This window comes from Peromyscus leucopus, chromosome 8b (genome assembly GCF_004664715.2).
Source record: "Peromyscus leucopus breed LL Stock chromosome 8b, UCI_PerLeu_2.1, whole genome shotgun sequence".
NCBI lineage: Eukaryota > Metazoa > Chordata > Mammalia > Rodentia > Cricetidae > Peromyscus > Peromyscus leucopus.
In genome coordinates, this window is record NC_051086.1 from 42,105,459 (window position 1) to 42,126,190 (window position 20,732).

At 49.1% G+C, this 20,732-nt stretch overlaps 1 protein-coding gene across 6 annotated transcripts in view; it reads right to left on the bottom strand.

The window, feature by feature from the left end:
• Nucleotides 1-12,262: 12,262 nt before the first annotated feature.
• Nucleotides 12,263-20,732, bottom strand: part of Snap47 (synaptosome associated protein 47) — a 77,159-nt gene continuing 68,689 nt past the window's right edge. For 5 of the 6 annotated variants that reach the window (XM_028857165.2, XM_037200954.1, XM_028857164.2 and 2 more), the window contains one exon: nt 12,263-12,778. In XM_028857165.2, the coding sequence (XP_028712998.1) occupies nt 12,632-12,778 (147 nt within the window). In that variant the 3' untranslated portion in view covers nt 12,263-12,631. The remainder of the gene's footprint in view (nt 12,779-20,732) is intronic. The other variant, XR_003733119.1, reaches the window with a different exon arrangement.

The following is a 20,732-nucleotide window of genomic DNA, read 5'->3' on the forward strand; positions in this document are numbered from 1 at the left end:
CCCTGGCCACCTCCGATCACCAGGTCCCAAACCCCCCACTTCCTCTGAATATTTCCCTTCAGTGGGCCCTTATCTCCTCACCCCTACAGGTTTTCTGTTTCCTAGGAACCCTTTCCTCCAGTCTATCCACCCCCCTCCCCTGCACAGCCTGCTCCCCGCCTTCACAAGTGCCCCTCACCCCTCAATGGCCTCACTCCCACCGTCAGGGTTTGAGGGTGTTACCCTCTCTCTGTCCCTGGCCCCCACCACGGCCCAACCCTGTCTGGGTGCTCCTGAGCAAGGGCTGCCCCAGCTCCTTCCCAGGCACTGCCCACAAACGACCCTGGGAACTTTTTCTGGGAACCTTTTCCCGTCATACACGTAGCACCATGGGACTGTGTTCAAAGGAGCCTGTTTTTATCAGGCTCCAGACATAAGGAAAGAATTAAGCTTCTTAGGAGGTATGATTCCAAATCTAAAGCGTCTTGTTTTGGAAGTCTCTCCTTTGAAAAGCTGGGAAAGGCGATGCGGCCCCTCTTTCTTCTGAACCTGTGGTCATTCCTTTATTTGTTCAGGCTGCATGCAGCCACAGGGATCCAGAGGCGAACATCTGCTTTCGGTGAGAGGCGGAGCCCTGGTCCAGAGTGCAGTCAGTTTACCCACCTACCAGGGCATCTGCCTGGGTACTCACCAACAAGCACGGTGCAGAATGGAATCGCCCAGCCACCCAGGCCAGTTCCCTCACCCAGGTCTGACATCTAACTTTAGGCGACCACAATCTAAAGACATGAATAAAAATTTCCCAAAAAAATGGTGGTTCTTTAGTCTGAATTGACCCACCCTCTGGGCAGTGTGGTAAAATGTCATGGCCTTGGGCTCAGTACATGGGTGTGAATCGACCCTCTGTCTAGCCTTTTATATTATCCACCCCATAGTGACCTGGTAGCCATCTCCATGATTGGACCAATTGTCACTATACACCAAAGACCAGCCATGAAAATACTTCCTCCAGGTGAAAAGGTGAAATTCACTGTGTAATAAACTAATTAAAAACCAGGTTGTAGGGGCTGGAGAGATGGCTCAGCAGTTGAGAGCACTGGCTGTTCTTTCAGAGGACCTGGGTTCAATTCCCAGCACCCACATGGCAGCTCACAACTACCTGTAACTCTACCTCCAGGGGATCCAACACCTTCACACAATCAAACGTGCAGACAAAACACAAATGCACATAAAATACAAATAAATAATAATAATAGAAAACAAGCTGTAGTGCTTGTAAAATTGAGGTAAGGGTGTTTGGGAGGGGGTGGGGTGGGGAGTGGCCATAAACTCTTAACAGTCCTCCTGCTTCAGCCTCCTAAGTGCAGGAATTACAAATTCCTGTGTGCCACCTTGCTAAGCTGGCTGCTGTTAATTTCTTGCCATGGCTGAATTTTAGCTTATGAAATCACAGACAGAACAAGTCAAGCCAGATACTGTGTGAGGTTCAGGCAACCACTGGGTTCTTACAACACATTCCCTATAGATGTGTGGGTATGGTGTCAACTCTATCAAATCACACACACAACACACACACACACACACACACACACACACACACACACAACACACAAAAAAAACAACAGACGCGCACCACTGGGTTCGCACATCATAGGACAGTATTTCCTTTCCCCAGCCACCTTCCCTCTCCCAGACAGACCTGGGGACCTGACATTTTCTGCTGACTTGATTTCTTCCTTCTCCCTGGGGCTCCAGCCTCCAGGAAGCCCTCTCCTTCTTCCCTGGGACCAGGGGCTTGCTGAACTGTGCCACAGCCAGGACTACGAGATCCGTGGCCCCCAGCTGCACGGCACAGTGTGCGCAGCTCTTGATTTCTGCATATGGGAAAGGTTGAGGGATTCCAAGGTGGAGAGTGGTGAGATCAAAAGGCCCAACCCCTCCGTCTCTTGGTTTTTCCTCCCTCGTACTGCTCTGCCCCTCAGGTGACCTATACCCACGGCCGTCCGCCAGACGTGATATCCTCTCTCAGACCAGCCTGTGTGCCAAGCAAGATTTCTGGGCCCACAGTGCTTTTCATCTCTCGCTGACTTCACTGCCGTAAACAGCATCCACCATGATATAAACCATTAAATTAAAAACACGCCTCACATGTGGAACAAATCCCAACAGCTCCATGAGTGGGCTAGGCCTGCACCCAGCCCTTTCACTCTAAGTCAACAAAACAAGAACAAAAACCACCTTCCCATCCCCCCGCTGGGTGTGGCAGCCACCGTGACTGCCTCACCCAGGCCCTCGCTGGGTTTCCCAGCTGGCTGCCAAGCAGCCACTACCCTGCTGAGATGGTCCTGGTGCCCCTGGGGGTGACAGGTGCTCTTATCTTGTGACGGAAGACGAGAGCAGTCTCTCTCCATGGCCTCACTGTGTCCTTTCTGCCTGTTGGATTACACGGCACTGGAGTCCCTGGACACCGGCAGGGATGGGAGCTGACAGCAGGTGCTCCTATTCAGACGAGGACAGGGAGGGTGGCGGGAAGAACTGCAGCGAGTTCGAGGCTGCACACACCACATACCGGCCCCGGGTCAAGGGTCTTACCTGGCTGGGACGCTGCACTCCATCACCGTACATAGGAAATAGGGATAACTTCACATTATAAACCCAGAAATAAAAGCTCAGAGAGAGAAGTAACTTCTGGAGCCCCACACAGAGTGAAACACGCGAAACACGGAAGAGGATGTTGCCAGGGCATGCTCAGTGGGCTTGGGAGGTTTTGGAGAATGTTTTATTGGCAGGAAGCCTGCCTGCCAGCTTGGGAACGTAGGCCATAGAGACTGGACAAGTAAAGGGAGGCTGTTGAATTTCTGTTCGAGTTTCCTTTCTGTAGCTGGGATACAACGCTCTGATCAAAAGCAACTTGGGGAGAAATGGTTTATTTGGTTTGCATTTCCAGCTCACAACCCATGATGGAGGGAACTAGAATCAGAAGCCATGGACGAGTACTGCTTGCTGGCTTGCCCGCTGGCTGGCTGGCAGGCTCATGAGCAGCTAGATTTCTTATACAGCCCGAGACTACCTCATTAGGTACGGTGCTGCCCACAGTTGGTGGGGCCCTCCCACCTCAACCATCGGTCAAAACCAGTCCCTCCCACAAGCCAATCTGATTAAGGTAATTCTTCAGTTGCAGTTCCTTCTTCCCAGGTGACTCTAGGTTATGTCATGCTGACAATAAAAACTAACCAAGGTAGTTTCCAGATTTCACTGAGTCAGAAGTGAGGGCCAGACAAAGGCTTTGTGGATGAAGGACAAAGAAAGGCAGAGTCTTCGATGCCATAATATTTCAAGCCTGCTGTATACACAACTTTCCTAGTTAACTGAGCAAACACTACCGAGGTATTGGTAATTCTGTGCTGATGTAATCAAGGTCTGGAATGAATTGATTCTGAAACAGGAAAGGTGTTCGTCTGGACCTGGCATCACCACTGGAGAAAACAAGCCAAGGAGATAGAGCTGGAGGATCTATGTGGCTACTAGTGTCCAGACAGAGGCTGTGGTGTGAAGAGAATGACAACAGTCTGGTGGCCAGAGAAGTGACAGTCTGGCTTACTGCGACAGATACTGAGTTCCACCACCAACCTGGCTGCACTAGAAGACCTCAGTTCAGCCCAGATGAGAGTAGAAGCCGCCAGCACCCGGATTTCAAATCCCAGCCTTGGAAAAACTGATAGTAAGATTCTGTTGTTTGAAGCCATGTGGTCTGTGGCTCTTTGTTCTGGCATACCCAGAAAATGAATACAGATATTATTAGGAAGGAGATGCTGCTGTAGCAAAAACCCTAAATATGTGCAAGCAGCTTTGGGATTCAGAAATGATCTCAAGCATGTGATTAAAAAAAAAAGCAGTCAGCCTTCCTATACACTAGTAAGAAACATTAAAAATATCAGGGAAAGAAGGGCATTCATAAAAGCCTCAAAAAAAAAAAAAACTTTGAAATAAATTTAACCAAGTTGTGAAAGACTTCTATGAAATTCTATAGAAATGATTAAACTTCTGAAAAATTTAAAACACCACGAGAAAAAAATTGAAGAAGACACTAGAAGGCAGAAAGGCCTCCCAAGCTCATGGATTGGCAGGATTAGTATTGTGAAAATGGCCATCCCACCAAAAGCAGTCTACAGACTCAAGGCAATTCTCATCAAAATGTCATCTTAATTCCTCACAGAAATTCGGGGTGGGGGGAACCTTATTTGAAGGCACAAAAGACCTCAGCCAAAAGAATCCTGAGAAAATGAATATTGCTGGAGGTATCATCATACCGAATTTCAAGTTATCCAGTAGATTCATAGCGACAGAAAAAGCATGGTATTGACAGACACACAGATTAACAAAATAGAGCTGAGGACCCAGATACAAGGCTATCCAACTACAGCCATCTAATTTTTGATAAAGATGCCAAAAATAAACATTAGAGAAAAGACAGTATTTCAACAGATGGTATTGGGAAAACTAATGTCTACTCTCGCCCTGCACAAAAATCAACTCCAAATGGATCAGGGGCCTCAACATAAGACCTGAAACTCTGCAACTGCCAGAGTTAAAAGAAGAAGTATACTTTATATATGGTCATAGGTAAGGACTTTCTGAATAGGACTCTCTGATCGCCCTGGAAATAAGGCCAATAATAGACAAATGGGTTCTCGTGAAATTAAAAATGCTTTTGTACTGCAAAGGAAACTGTCCATCAAGTGATGAGGCAACCTATAGAACAGAAGAAAAAAAAAAAACCTTTACTGACTATATATCCAACAGAGTTTTACTTTCTAGAATATGCAAAGAACAAGAGAAACTATAAACAGCAATCAAACAACTCAATCACAAATGGGCCATGGAAGGGCTGGGGAGACGCTCACCAGTTAAGAACATTTGCTGCCTTTGCACAGGACTCAGGTTAGAGTCCCAGCCTCCACACGATGGCTAGCAGCCATCCATAACTCCAGTTCCAAGAGATTTAACAGGCACGCACATGGTGCACACAGTTAAATGCAGGCAAAACATTCATACACATAAAAGTAAAAAAAAAATTGAAGAAATCTAAAAAAGAAGTATAAAATTGAAGTGTAAATGGCTAATAAATATTTTTAAAGTGTTTAATATCATTAGCCACTATGGAATTGCAAACTTAAACTACTTAACAATCCACTGATTTTACCTCACCACATCAAATGGCATCATCAAGAAAACAAATATTGGTGAGGCTATGGAGAAAGGAGAACACGTACCCACTGCTGGTGGGAGTATAAATTGGAGAAACATTATGGAAAACAGTGACCAGCATGTATACATCTCAAAAGTTGAAAACAGAACTATATATAATCCAGGCTATACCACTCTTGGGCATACACATAAAGCACTCTCTATTCACAATAGCTAGGAAACGGACTCAACCTAGATGCCCATCAACTGATGAACGGCTAATGAAAATGTGATATACAGTGGAATTTTATTTAGCTGTAAAGAAAAATGAAATTTGCAGAAAAATGGACAGAACTGGAAATATTATATAAAGTGAGATAGCCCAGGTCCGGAGGAGGGATGGGCGTACTGCACAGGCTCTCCTCATATCTGGTTCCTGGCTTCAGATTTTTAGATTTGTGCATTTAACTTGGAGTGTCTGTAGAGGTCAAGACGGTAGAAAGTGGCCACGAAAGGCAGGGAGGGAAGAGGTCTTCACTGGGGAGTCAATAGGATACATGAAATATTAAAGCAGAGGGGACAGGGGGGTTAAGTTTAATCAGCAATGAGGACAGGGATAAGGCTGAGTTAACCAAAAACTGAGGATGTGTGAAAAAGCTTTTTGGAAACCTACTGCTTTTTTTTCCTTTTTTTTTTTTTTTTTTTTTTTTGAGACAGAGTTTTTGTGTAGTTTTGGTGCCTTTCTTGGATCTCATGCTGTAGACCAGGCTGGTCTTGAACTCACAGAGATCCACCTGGCTCTGTCTCCCAAGTGCTGGGATCAAAGGTGTGTGCTACCGCTGCCTGTTTTCTTTTCTTTTTTTTTTTTTAACTATTTATTTTTATTTTATATACATTGTTGTTTTGCCTGCATGTGTGTGTGAGGATACCAGATCCCCCCCAGAACTGGAGTTACAGACGGTTGTGAGCTGCCGTGTGGGTGCTGGGAATTGAACATGGGTCTTCTGGAAGAGCAGCCAGTGCTCTTAACCACTGAGCCATCTCTCCAGCACTCACAAAATGCTTTTTTTGTCAGGGCATTTTATCACAGCAACAAAGGAACCAGGGCAGCTGCCCACCATAACTAGATGATAAAACCCTAATGCTGGAAACACCACACGCTTTGGCTGAAGGACACAAATAAGTCTGGAACTGACCAGAAGGTCTTCCCTGCTTGCTAGTTTTCATAGTGCCAGCAGGTTCCTGGGCTGTTGAAGGTGAAAAAGAATCAACAGTCTTTTTTTTTTTTTTTTTTTTTTTGTTTTTCCAGACAGGGTTTCTCTGTGTAGCTTTGTGCTTTTCCTGGAACTCCCTTGGTAGCCCAGGCTGGCCTCCAACTCACAGAGACCCACCTGCCTCTGCCTCCCGAGTGCTGGGATTAAAGGCGTGCGCCACCACCGCCCGCTAGAATCAACAGTCTTTCTCAGCAATGCAGTATGCTTTTGATCTACAGACATGATGTACCCAATGGTGCAGAGCTGTGTGATGTTTCGGGGCCAGCCAGTTTCTTTGCTTTTATTTGAAGGCTGCTCCACAGGAAGGAAGTCATGCCTGGCACTGTCCACAGTCCAAAGCCTGTGGCTGGAGAGGTCACAGGCCCTAGGATAGGAACCCATTGCTGTTGTGTTAAATACTCATGTTGTCAAACTGCCTTCTAAATATTTATATCTACAGATTCATGCTGCTGTAGGCTGGAGCAGAGTTAATTAGTTAATACAGAGTCCTAACTGGTCAAAATAAGTGATCACTGGGTACTCAGCTACAAATGGGATGTCTGTATCAACCCCTCCATCCCCCAAGGCTCAGGGAACCACTGCAGAAAAGGGTGGAGAGGTTGTAAGAAGCATAGGATAGAGACGAGTGATGTGAAATACCGTCTTCGGGACATGACATGGTCATGGTACTCATGTCCTCAGAGCTATGGACACCTGCACAAAATCAAGCCAGCCAAAATCCTGGCATGAATGGGGAAGAGGCTTGTGAAGTCCACTCCTGAGAACTACTGACAACCGATGGCTGCTAGGGAGGTCAATTTTCCTCGGGAGTATGGCTGTCAGTACGTTTGTCCACGCCCCAGTCAATGTCTGTCTGTCTGTCTGTCTGTCTTCTGTCTCTCTCTCTCTCATACACACACACACACACACACACACACACACACACACACACACCATGAAGGTGGGAGACATGAAAGGTCTGGGGAGAAAAGGAGGAGGGAATGTGTGTGTGTGTGTGTGTGTGTGTGTGTGTGTGTGTGTGTATGTGATATTGTCAAAGATTAAATCAATTATAAAAAATAATTACAAGCTGGATGCAGGGTAAATTCTTTTAATTCCATCACTCAGGAGCCAGAGGCAGATAGATCTCTGGGAATTCGAGAGCAGCCTGTTCTACATAGCAAGTTCCAGGCCAGCCATGGCTACACAATGAGACCCTGTCTCAAAAAATGGGAACAGGGAGCCAGAGAGATAGCTCAGTGGTTAAGAGCACTGGCTGCTCTTCCAGAGGACCCAGGTTCGATTCTCAGCTCACAACTGTCTGTAACTCCAGTTCCAGGGAATCCAACACCACCACACACACACACACACACACACCCCCGACATTTGTGGGCACCAGGCATGCATATGGTGCACAGACATATATGCACGCAAACATTACACAAAAATAAACAAGTTTTTAAAAATTACAAAATATTTTAATTCCTTCTCCCCATCATCTTTTGTACTGTCGCTGTCATTCATTTCTCTATGTATATTCACACGTACACACAGACATGGTAGATCACTTGTTTTTAGTAAACTTACCTGACAGTTTAACGTGAAAAAAAATTATTTCATTTACATATATGCTTTCTGGTTTTTTTTTTTTTTTGTTTCCGACCTCTCTCCTCAGTCTCTGAGAACGAGGCAGGGCTACTACTAATGACTAGATTTCGTCTGTCTGATGCTCTGGCTTGTATATAAAATGTCCTCTGTGGGCTCATGTGTTGGAAGACTTGGTTCTCAACCAGCGGCACTGTTCTGAGGGTTTGTTAGGATGTGGTGCCCACCTGGAGGAAGAAGAACCTGGTAACAGCTTCTGGAGACTACACTGAGGAGCCAGGGTCGGAGGAGAGCCCGGCCTGCAGTGGGACAGGACAGTGTCAGGAAGAGCCAGCACCATCCTCACGTGGGTTCTGGATGGATGAGAGTCACCCGGAAGGTGTGTGTCCTGCAGGCGGTGAGATGCCAGCAGGGTTGAACTCTCCGTTCTGCATCAGACGTCGAGTGGGGTGTGGATGGACACTCGGGTGCTTCCTACACACTGTGTGCTGTGTGCTGTGGACAGTGAGCTGCAGGTTCCGGCATGGAGGGTGTTAGCTGACGGTGTCTCCTTGCATCCACGTTCGTTGTATCTGGTAGTGCCCCCCCATGACAATCCCTGCGCCTTCCCCTGTGGAGAAGCCTCTCCATCTTCCTACTTGGAGTCAGCTTCTCCTCGTGTGCTCTGGGCCCTCGCTGCAGCCACCAGGTAGTGTATGTGTGGGATGCGCTGACTGGAAAGACGGGGTACACAAGGTAGTCCCGCCTATCACATCTCATGCTGTGGCAGTCTTGCCCTGCTCTGCACACAGGTTCCTCCTGGGCTGCCTACGGGTCTCACAGGTCTACAGGGAAGGGCCCTCAGGAAGATCCCGAAAGCTCTGGGGCCTGGTGAACATCTCTCCATCTTCTACCAAAAGCCGACAGTTGGTGGTGACACACCTGTACTCCCAGCACTCACAAGGGTGAGGCAGGATTCTGAATTTGGCCAGTCCGGGCGACATAAAGAGACCCTGTCTAGCAGTGGTCTCCTCCTAGGAACATGGTCTATTATGCAAGTACAATCAAGTATTGAACTAAGCCAGGTGTGGTGGTGTATGTCTTTAATCCCAGTACTCAGGAGGCTGAGGCAGGAGGATCTCTGTGAGTTAGAGGACAGCCTGGTCTACATGGTGAGTTCCAGGCCAGCCAGGGCCACATAGTGAGACCTCAGGAGTGAGACTCAAAAAGGAAGATTGGAAAAAAAAAAAAAAGCAAACAAAGCAAGTATTTCCACACCTCGTGATCTGGGTCTTCTTCAGGGCCCTGAGGTGTTTCCTCCCCAACTCCACAGATTCACCTGGGGGATCTCCTCACTGTGCCTCTCCAGAACAGTTTCCTGTAAATTCTGTATCTGCTCAAACATTGCCTCCCACAGGAGGCTTCCCTGGAACAATCACCCGCACACTGCCCAGCAGAACCTGGCCACTAACCAATCTTCCTATCCCAAACCTTGTTAGTCTGTCCAGGAGCCCTGTGGCGGGGAGGAGGCCGAGAAGTCCTCTGGGTGGAGAGTGAGCAATGGTGGCCTTTTCTGCTCAGAAGGCCAGGGGAAAGAATCTCCTCAGCAGAATCAGGTTTTGAGGAGGTTCCTGGAGCTTAAGGACACACGGACGTGGAAACCCACAGCAACTACTGAAAGGTGCCTACGACCCGAGCTTCCTTCCAGTGGTACCCACATGCTCATTCAGCCTGTGGTAGGGACACCAGGCCAGCCCCAGGCCTTCATGGAGGGTTTGGGCAATACCTCAACTTACAAACCATACCAATTTCAGCAACTGCTGTAAAGGGATCAGTTTCTCAAAGTATTAGAACATGTCCTTAAGGAGCTGCTGGGAGATGCTCTTCCCATTTGAAATGTGTGGCTGTACACTTGTGGAGAAAACCCCAGGAGAAAAAAAACCTCTTGTGAAAGCCACAGGTCTCCACACATCACCTCTGAACTCTAACCTTTTTTTTATAATTTGTATTTATTTTTATTTTTTGTGTATGATGTTTTGCCTAAATGTGTGTCTGTTCACTAAGTGTGTGTCTGGTGTCCACGGAGGTCAGAAGAGGGCATCGGATCACTTGGACCTGGAGTTACAGGGGTTGTGAGCTATGACATGAGTGCTGGGAATCGAACCCAAGTCCTCTGGGAGAACAGTCAGTGTTCTTAACCACTAACCCATTACTCCAGTCCCTCTGCCTTGTTTCTAATCAACACAGTAATTGTACCTACTTATAGGGTACAGTGTGATACCCTGGCACATGCCCACAGTGGGTAACTAGCAGATCATATCCCTAGGTACCCATCATTTCTCAAGAGGTGAGAACTCTCTTCCAGCTGTTCTGAAACATGCCCATTGCACACTCTAGTCTCTCTACGTAAGAATACCGGAGCGTCCTGCCTGTCCGACTTGCATTCCGTGCCCACTTTGCTGCCCACCCCTCTTATGCCCTGCCTCTAGTAATCACTGTCCTATTCTTTGCTTCAGTGAGGTCAGCTTTTCCAGCCTCCCTGTGAGTGAAGTCTTGTGTATGAATGGATAAAGAAAATGTAGCAGGCCTTGGGTGTAGGGCACGGGCCTATAATCCCAACACTCAAGAGGCAGAGGCGGGAAGATCTCAAGTGAGAAGCCAGCTAGGGATACACAGTGAGACCTAGTCTCAAAAAGCCAAGGGCTAGGGATGAATCTCTGGAAAGTGCTTGCCTAACCTGTACAAGGTCCTGAATTGGGTGGGATCTTAGCACTAACAGAAACACACACCATAAAGTATAAAAACATGCATCAGTACTCAGTGGTGAAAAAGAATGAAATTCCATCATTTGCAACAGCATGGATGAACCCAGAGGGCACCAGCTTTACTAAATGAGCAGGCGCAGAAAGACAAGGGCTCGGTGCTCCTGTCTCAAGGAGCACAGAGTGGAAGGAGAGGGAGAGCAGATGGAAGGATGGACCATGGGGGCTGAAGGACAGGTAGGCAAAAGGAGCATGCCCAGTACTCCAGACATGTCCGGGGGACTACAGTGCCTGGCAGGTCACTGTGTTCATATACATGTGAAGGGAGGGCACAGAGGCTCCAACACAGAGAACCAACACATGCTTGAGGTGGAAATGGTTCCTGCCTGATCTGACCACCACACATTGCAGACAGACATCTCCATACACCAGCGACCTTGTATCCACTAAATACGTGAGGCGGCCAGCTGAGCTGACACACACCTATGATCCTAGCACTTGGAAGGTTGAGGCAGGAGGATTGCTGCAAGTCTGAGGCCAGCCTAGACTAGAGTGAGAACCTGTCTTAGCAAAACAAAACCCAACCCAACCCACAGGACATCCTCCTCCCCCACACAAATAAACAAGCCCAAGAGTGAGTCCTAGCGGCCCATTGTGACGGCTTGCGAAGTGGCTCCTAGCAGTAAAGTGAGCGCCCGCACTGAAAACACACAAGATTGAGCAAAGGGAAAGAGATGACAGCCTGGGCCATTTCTAAAACAGGCACCCAGTCACACTTCTGAGTAGCTGGGTCGGAACACCGGGAAACCGGCACTGTTTCTGTGGCAGGAGGCAGCAGAGGCATCTGCTCTGCGGGCGTTTGTGCTGGGGGCGGCCTGCACTAGGGGCTTTAGCCAGTCACCACACACGTGGCGAGAAAAGGCTGCCTGCCAGGGCAAGGCCAGTAGACTGGTCATGGTCATCAACTTACTAGATTAAGAGATGTCTAGGAGGGGTAAGGAATGCCTGTGTGTCTGGGGGAGGGGAGCGTGCTTCCAGAGGGACAGTGACTAGGGAAAGGGGGCTTCCCCGATTGTGAGCAGCCTAAATGGGTGGTAGAGGAAGCAGTGTGCTAAATGTGCAGGCCTCTCTCTCTCTGAGAGTACATGGCTGCGGCCTTCGTCCACTGACACCAGCCTCCATAATCTTTGACCTTATGCAGAACCAATACCAGTGATTCAGGAGCTTCCAAGCCTTCGGCACTGGGGCTGCTGGGGTCCAGATTCTTGGCCTGGGCAGCTACAGTGAGCACAAGGCTGTGCGTGGACCCAGCCCCTACGACATACGCAATCCAATAAACACTCAGTTCTAATACACACGTACAGCCACTGGGACCCACTCCATAGACCTCTAAGTGATGACCACGAGAAGGTGCCGAGGGCTACGGCAGCATCTTAAGGGGGAACCAATGCCTGCGGCAAGTGAATGGCAGAGTTAGACCAAGTACTCATACCTCCCTCAGAATGGCTGACATTTTCTTTACTGTTTGACAAAAATGGTGAAAAGATGACAATACGGTGTGACTTGTGCACGGTAACCTGGGTCACGGCCCCACAGTGGCAGCACAAAGCTGGGGGCTCGGTGAGGACAGGAAGGACGGCTATGCTGTGGTGGCCATCCTTACCTGAACAGGACTTGGCCCACATGCTGAGGGCACCTGGAAAACACATCACGCTCATGCAGCCACGGCCTCTTGGTGGCCCATCCTAGGAAGGTGCAGTTCCCAGCACCCAGAATGGCTTCCCGGGTTCCAGTTGAAAGGACACAGGGAACAAGAACAGAACCGGGAGAGCCATGCCAGGGACGGCCGTTCTGAAGCTTGTCCCACTACATCAGCTTTCTCATACGCCGGTTATGCTTGTCCACAGTCAGGGTTGCCTGGTCCACAGCTACGGTGATGCCATCCAGAGCCTCGTCCTGGCGCTCGAGCTCGGCCTCGGTGTCCAGAGCCAGTCCCTTCAGCTTGCTCAGGATCTGGGAGAAGCAGAAGTGATAAGCACACACTGTTTCCATCCTTAGCGCACTAGCAGAAGCCTGACGTAACCAAAGGGATGCGGTTTTCTGAGTCAGGAGGACACAGCCTACAGAGCTGCCTCCTCCTGGGCTTGGCCTCAGCACTAGGCTTGACCCTGTGGTCCCAGGATGCAGCTGCCCACCATCGGTAAGTGTATGTGACATCCTAGAAGGTGCTGAGCGAAACCATTGTGGACCTGGGCTAACAGAGTCACTAGGCTATGTGGCTCACACCGCTAGACAAATATTGGGGTGAACCTGGAACTCAGTACAGCTGTGCTCACAACTCACATACCAGCAAGGGAGCCTAGCATTCAGACCTGGGTAAGTCACCAGATGTTGGTGATGTTCAAGTCCCCTCACAAGGTTCCTCTGAAAATGCATCCTTATCATTAAGTGACAAGTGCCTATAATTTATAGGCCACACAACACAAGGCCACTTCAAAACCTACAAGGCTGGCCATCTTACCTCAGGTGGGTGGTGCAGAGGGCACGGAGGGTCTCAGGACAGGTACATGTGCCCTCAGGGCCACTGGAGAAAGCAACAGACCACTGCAGGCCAGACAGGTTGGGAGGCCCATCTCCCCTAGCTTCCCACGTCACATACTTCAGGCAGTTTGATTTTCCTGCAGTTCTGAGCTCCTCACACTGTGGCTGCTCTATGCTCTCGGGAAGCTGGGTCAAGCAGCTAATATTTCCAAGCTGACAGGAAAAGGGAAAACTTACTAAAGAAAACAGCGCCACCACTTGGGATGACTGTGAACACCTTCTTCCAGGGGAAGCCTCACATCACAGTGGGCCAAGGAAGAGGGACTGAGGAACCCGAGTGTAGTGGATGCCTCTCCACCTATAACCTTTAAGTACCAGCCCCTGGGGCGTGGCCTCGGGGCTACCCTTGAGACCTGAGAGGCACATAGGCCGCTCTCTCCTCCCTGTTGTGGGCTTGGATGGTGCAGACTGACTCAGGCGGCAGAACAGCATGGGACAGGACCTCAGCCTTCCAGGACCCTGCAACAATTCGCCTATTCTGTTTAGTGAGTTGTCTTTTCCAATCTATGTCCTAATAAATTCATTATACCCCTTAAGCAGACTCCCTTGGATTTCTTGCTACACCCAAGTCATCAGGACATCTTGGACACAATCACTGTCTCCCCACAGCTGCTTATGGCAGGGACGGGCTGAGTGGGGACTTTAGAGGCCCCCAAAGTCTGTCTAGTAATTGCATTATATCCTAAGACTGTCCCTGACCCCTACCTGAGGACACACGTGAAAGTGTCCTCTGAGGGTCTGGCAGAGCTACCACACACCTAGGTGGCTCACACTGCTCTATCGGCACCTAGCTGGTACCTCCAGTCACACACTAAGTGCGCAGTTCTAGTTCACAAAGGCACCCTTGCTCATAGGCTGGCACTTCCACCAGCTTGGAGACCCGGCCAAGAGCTGTGCACTTGACTAACAGCACACACACAAGCAGGAGAAGCCAGGACAGCAAGGCCTGAGTTCTTTCCCAACAGCTAGAGTCATATAAGCCATCGGCACAAAAAACTGCAAATGACAAGGGCCTGTATTGGGGCCACCAATGGGCCTCAGGAGCTCCTCTACAGACAGGCTACTCCAAAGCATGCGGAGAGACTGTGACAGAGTGAGACAGCCTGTGTCTCCCCGTGAACACTTCATCACAAGACTGAGCATGCTCTCTGCAGTTCTAGATCTGTTCCCCCAAAGCTGGCTCAAGCTCTAGAGAGCACACTGTGGGGTCAGTGAGCCCTGGAGATGGGCGATGACATCAGGCAGTAGGTCTTTTCCATCTCCTATACTTGTGACCTCACACAGTGGACTCCAGACAACAAAGTAAAACAAGGAAACGAATCCCCTAACACCCCGTCCCACCCTCTCTCTGGGCAACATTCCTCTCTCACCTGCCTGGTGCCACCTACTTGTCTGTCACTCTGTCTGTCATCTGACAAGCCCCCCAGCCTCCCACAGTCAGGCCATACACAAGCCCTGGCCATGCTTCTCTACAGTCTCCAGGGCTGTGCACACATGGGTCCCATACAAGCGCATATCTTTGCAGAGGGTGTAAATATACCGTGACAGGCCGATAATGCAATTCTCGGCCAGCACCCTTGTCCTGCAGGTATACGTGCCATGGTCTGAATAGAAATGTCTTAGACTGTGACCTCTTAGGAACCAGGATCCAGGTCCTGCCAGAACTCTGGGCGCCACAGCTTCCAGCCAGGCATGTGTGGATCCTGTAGCACATTGGCCATTGGTTTACTTAGGAAGTACAGTTTGTCTTGTCTGTGCCTAAGAAGAACAGTGCTTGTGGGAAAGAAGAGACTTAAAGAAGGAAAGCTGACTGTGACTTAATCATTATGCATGACATTAGTGTGACAAGTAGGCATCCTTATCCCCCAAATCCCAAATCTGAGTCTTTCTGAGCTGATGTGACGCTACCGTAGGCCCCACACCTGATCTCACATAGGCCACATCAAAATGCAGGCACTCTAATCAGGCATGGAGGGGCACATCTGCAATCCCAGCACTTGCAAGGTGGAGGCAAGAAAATCAGGAGTTCAAGGCCAGTCTCAGCGACATATGGAGTTTGAGTCCAGTCTTGATTACACAAAACCCTATCTCAAAACAACAAAAATAAAATATAAAACAAAACTCCAAAAATGCAGGTACACTGTAACTATGGTCTGAGATCTTCTTCAGGTTTGTGTCCAAGGTGCACACAAGACAAGTGAATTTCATGTTTAGACTGGGTCCCAGCCTGAGGCTATCTCATGTCTGAGAAATATTTCAAACTCCTAAATAATCTCAAACCAGTAGGGTACTGCATGCTTCAGAAAAGGGATGTTCAGCCCATGTGAGCTGGATTTTATTACTACATCCACATGCTTGCATGAAAACTAAAAATACGTGATTAAAGTACACTTCAGTTTTGTTTCCTGGCATTTGCTTTTTCCTTCTCTGATGAGCTTAAACAAAAGCTTGAGCTATGGGACCCCCCTCCAATGCAACTCACAGAACTTAATTTTAGGAACTGTTCTCTCTCTCTCTTTTTTTTTAAATCTCAAACTCTTTTTAAATAAGGTCCAGAAAAGCTGAGCACTGGCCATGAGCTCTGGGGCTCACTGGATCCAGATTGAGCTAGCTTACAGGAGACATAACCACTAGCTTGGCATTAACCCCCAGGAGGATGATTCAGTCACATCATCAGGGCACTGTGAGAAATCACATGTCCCTGAAAACAAAGCAAGGATCTCATCTGGGCCTGGAGGAGGCAGTCACTCCTGGATGCTGGGCTGCACAGCCTAAGCAGCCCTCCCAGCTGGGGGTGGCCAGAGAGCTGCAGTACAGAGGAAGAAACAATACATTCTTAAATGACCATATAGTGAGTGAAGAGTGAAGACTTCCAAAATACACTTCAAAAAGAGCGTGAACCAAAGTCATGACTGGTTAAGATAATACACACAATACAGAAGTCCTGGATGCCAGTGTGAATGTGAGGCTGGACAGACATCTCAGCCAGGACAAACATGAATACCAGCCATATGAAACAGGAGTAAGGGTCACAGGACCTTGTGTCCACAAAGACCACCTGTATGACAGTCTGTGAGACTTACATTTCCACTGTCATCTTCCTGAAAAGCTAAGTCAATTGCTTCTGCCTTGGGCACAGTGAGAAGAAAAAGAAAGATTACGTGTGGGCTGAGGATGTAGCTCAGCTGAATCTCAGTCCCCAGAATTACATAAACTGGGTGTGGTGGTGTCGGCCTGTAATCTCAGCACTTAGGAGGTGGAAGTCAGAAGACCAGAAATTCAAGGTCATCTTGACTAGGCCAGCCTCAACTACATGAGACCTTCCCAAAGTGTGTGTGTGGGGGAAGGCGAGACTGTGTATTCTGTGACCTTTGTCAAAGAATATTCACATATAATAATCTGTGGCCCAAACAGCTGATTGCCCATCCAAGTTTCAGCATTTTATTGTAAAATACTCAAAATAAAGGCTGGTTGCTATTTAACATTTGATTTGGAAAAAGTCTCACCATTTTTTAAGTCTTAAAAATAGAACTCATTCCAAATAGCCCGCTAAGACCCCTTGGCCTGTCTGCCAAAATGTACTTGGAATTAATTAATACTGCCCATACTGAAAAGACATCCAACGGCTTCTAGGTCTGCAGACAAAGAAAGTCACAGAGCTAACCTTCCCAGCACTAATACCTTACAATATTGGTAGCCTTTTTTCTTTAAGAGAGGGATTGAAGTAATTAAATAGCACCACGCACATTCCATATAACAGGGGATGGAAAGAATGGAGCTCGTGAAGTCTGGCCAAACCTTAAAAACAGTTGTTCCCTCTGTGGCCCAGGATGACAAGCTGTCTAGTCATCAGCACATAATGCTGCCAGTCTCTGACGTACCCGGGGGGCCCCTCGATGAGCCCTCTCTGGCTGTGAGTCAAAGACCAGGCTCACATGGACGTTCCCACAAGTCCCTGATATATAACAAACACACAGTAACCAGGCGGCTTCACCTGTGCAGACTACCTAACTGCAAATGCTCAGCCCATGCTGGACAGGCAAGGCACATAAACATGTGCAGGCACGTGTCCAGGAAAAGTCTGGGAAACTGAGGGCTCTTCTCTCGGGGAAGTCACGGATGCAACACAGCAATGAGCAGCAAGTGCCACTGTCCGTGAGTCACATCAGCTCCTCTCAGTGTCTGTGGCGGGAGAAGGCAAGAGTTCGGGTGACTCAGGCAGGAACCAGACAGGAAGTAGAGAGGGACACATAAGATCATGGAAAAAAGCCAGTAAGACACGGACACCCCCCCCCCACCCCCCCCCCCCCCCCCCCGCGCGCAACATACACACAGCTGTTCCTAGGACAATCACAAATGCCACTCTGCAAGGGGCCACTCCCAGGGAATCTTTGAGGAGGGCTCTCTACCTTGCTGGCCTTGAAAGCCCCATGGGTCCTGAAGGCTGCTCTGGACAAGAGCTCACAGCTCAGTGGTATGTGATGATGAATGGTCTATCTGCACAACGCTGCCTGGACTGGAGACCAGCACACCAACACAATCCTGGGTGGCAGCAGTGCCATATAGAGAGACCCCAGCCTCCTTGTCATTCCTACACTGTCCATAAAGACAGCACATTATGGAACCAGAGCTGACTGACAGATGCACTGGATGTACCCCACCACACACACACACTCTCAAGGGGTCTTGGCCTCGTGATGTAGAGCTGGGCTGTCAAGACAGCCTAGCTTGGGACACACTCTGTGTGCCCACACGTGTGGCAGTATACTGGCTGCTCTCTTCACAGAGAATCTTGGAAAGGATGCTCTGCTCCACCTTGTCATATGACTCCAGGGTCTGGGGGATGGATGTGAGCACCCACAGTTAGTATGAGCGAGGCCGGCCGTCTGCTCGCCACTCTTCCTACTCTGACTCACCCAGAAACTGTGAATTTTCCTACAGTGAGAAATTAGCAACCAGTTAAGAACAGAGCTGGGATAAATCAAGCTGTCTGCAACTCGGAGCAGTTCTTCCAGTTGAGCCATTAACATGCTGTGGAGAAGGTAAAGAGGGGAAAGTTGGCTTTCGCAACAGGGAAGCCCTAGGGGCTGCAGGAGCATGCTCTGCTGCAATCCATCACACGCAAAGCTCGCAGACCACCCTAGTCTCACGTCCCAGTGGCTGCATTCCGAGGGGCTCCTGGTGGTCTGGGGCTGGCAGGGAGGGTGGCTGTGAGGCTCCGGTCTCATGGTCTCCCCCATACCATGGTGTGCGTGGGCTTGCTTGTGCCACTTCTGAGGTGACTTAGAGACAGCGGAGTGGCTGAGCTCAGGCCTTCAGGGATCTGTGGGCCTTGAACCGCATCTGGCGGCCCGGCTGCCAGTGACAAATAGCTGTTCTCACTGGAGGGCCAGCCATGATGCTTGGGTACACAGATCCAAGGCTGGCCCAGACCACTGCTACTCAACTCAGTCATAGGTGACCTCCAAGTGAGTCAAATGTCTGCAGAAAGGTGAATCTTCACTACACAAAACAGGAGACCTGGGAAGATCTACTGAGGCATGGCTTCCCCGGGTTCTCAGCAATGTGGATGCCTCACACTGCTTCTCGGGGTACCATCTGTTCATATCCACACTTTCAGGTACAACCCTGCTGGATGACGGGACAGTGACGACCAGAACACCCAACCCAATGAGTTCTCCGGCCAGGATGCAGTCACTACACCTCCCCATCTCTGCATGTGCCGCCTTCACACTGCACACAGACAGAAGGACAGCCAGCCCCGGCTTGTTCATCTCTCATTCATCTGACATGATTTAATGGCATCGAAACCCAAGACCTGCTTCCCCGCCAAGACCAAAGCTACTTCACACCTGTTACCTACTATGACAAGTTAATTAAAAGGGGTCACTTAAGGAGATGCAGGGCTTCGGTGAACTATAACAACACTCCAGCTGAACACCCCAGCCTGAGAGTATGGGGAGGAGCAAGCCAGCCTCCCCGTACTAACAGCACCCTCTTGACACCGAGAGTCTGGGGACCTCTCCCCATCAGCAAGCAGGCATCTCTCAGCTGTGTGTCCTCTAATTCAGCTCTGATATCCACTTCCTGGAGAGTGTCAGATCCCAAGGGTGGGGACTCTGTCCCCACAGTGTCCCCACTCCAGTGCCAGATGTAAACCTTCTCCTGATGACCGGCTATTCCACACTTCCTGATGACCAGGAGTTATGTCAGGGTTCCTACAAGCCCCCTGGGCTTGTACTGGTTTGCTCAGAACGCAGAGAACACTAACGTACGTTGACTGGTTCGTCATGAGGATAATTACCAAGGATACAGACAGAGAAATGCAGAAGGCCAGGGTAGGACTCCCATCCCCTCTGTGGGCACTCGCCCTTAGGTCCTCCAATTGTCCGGGAAGATGTCTATCGGAAAGACGTCTGAAAAGGTCTCTGGGGATATTATGGAGGCTTCGTTAGATAGGGTGATTAAACCACTGGCCATTGGTGATGCGCTCAACCTTCAGCCCTTCTTCTGAGGTAAGGCTGAGGGTCCTCACATTCCAGCTTTGCCCTTTTCGGTAAGCAGCCCCACCCTGAAGCTCCTCTAGTGGCTGTGACTACTGGCCAGCAGAGGGCTCATTAACATGGGAACAGAGTTCACTTCTGGATTCCCAGGATTTTCGGAACGAAGCAGAGTATCCCATGCTTCAGTGACTTTCTCCAGCATACATCATATGCCAGGGAACGGAGCTCATTAAATGTACAGTGACTGAAATAATACGTTTCTTCTCTGACCACAGTGGAATCGAAGTAGAAATTTGGAAATCCTTAACATTCATAGATATACACAAATTAAACAGCAGCTCTGAAACAACCAACGAAAGGAAATTAGTAAATTCTTAGAGACGACTGAAAACGAAAACACAGCACAGGAAACAAACTGAATCCATATGGGAAGCTCGCAGAGAACGGGGGATTTGGTGTGAGGGAACCAATGACTTACCAAGTTAGCAGTACACTGCAAAGACCTTCCTTCCACTGACAAAGGATGGGCATCAACAGAATCCGACATGCCCGCCCGATTAAATGCTCAGAGACAAAAGAGGACCTTCCTCAAGAGGGCAATCGGGGTTCACAAGTAGCATCTACCAACAGGGCGCCCACATCCTGGGGGTCAAAGTAGTGAAAAAAGGGGACTGCAGAGATGGCGCAGTGCTTAAGAGCACTAACTGTTCTTCCAGAGGACCTGGGTTCAATTCCCAGAAACCACAGGTTGGCTCACAACTGTCTGTAATTCCAGTTCCAGGGGATCAGATGCCCTCTTCTGGCCTCTGCGGGAATGGGGCATGAACATGGTACCACAGACACATGTGGGCAAACATTCATAT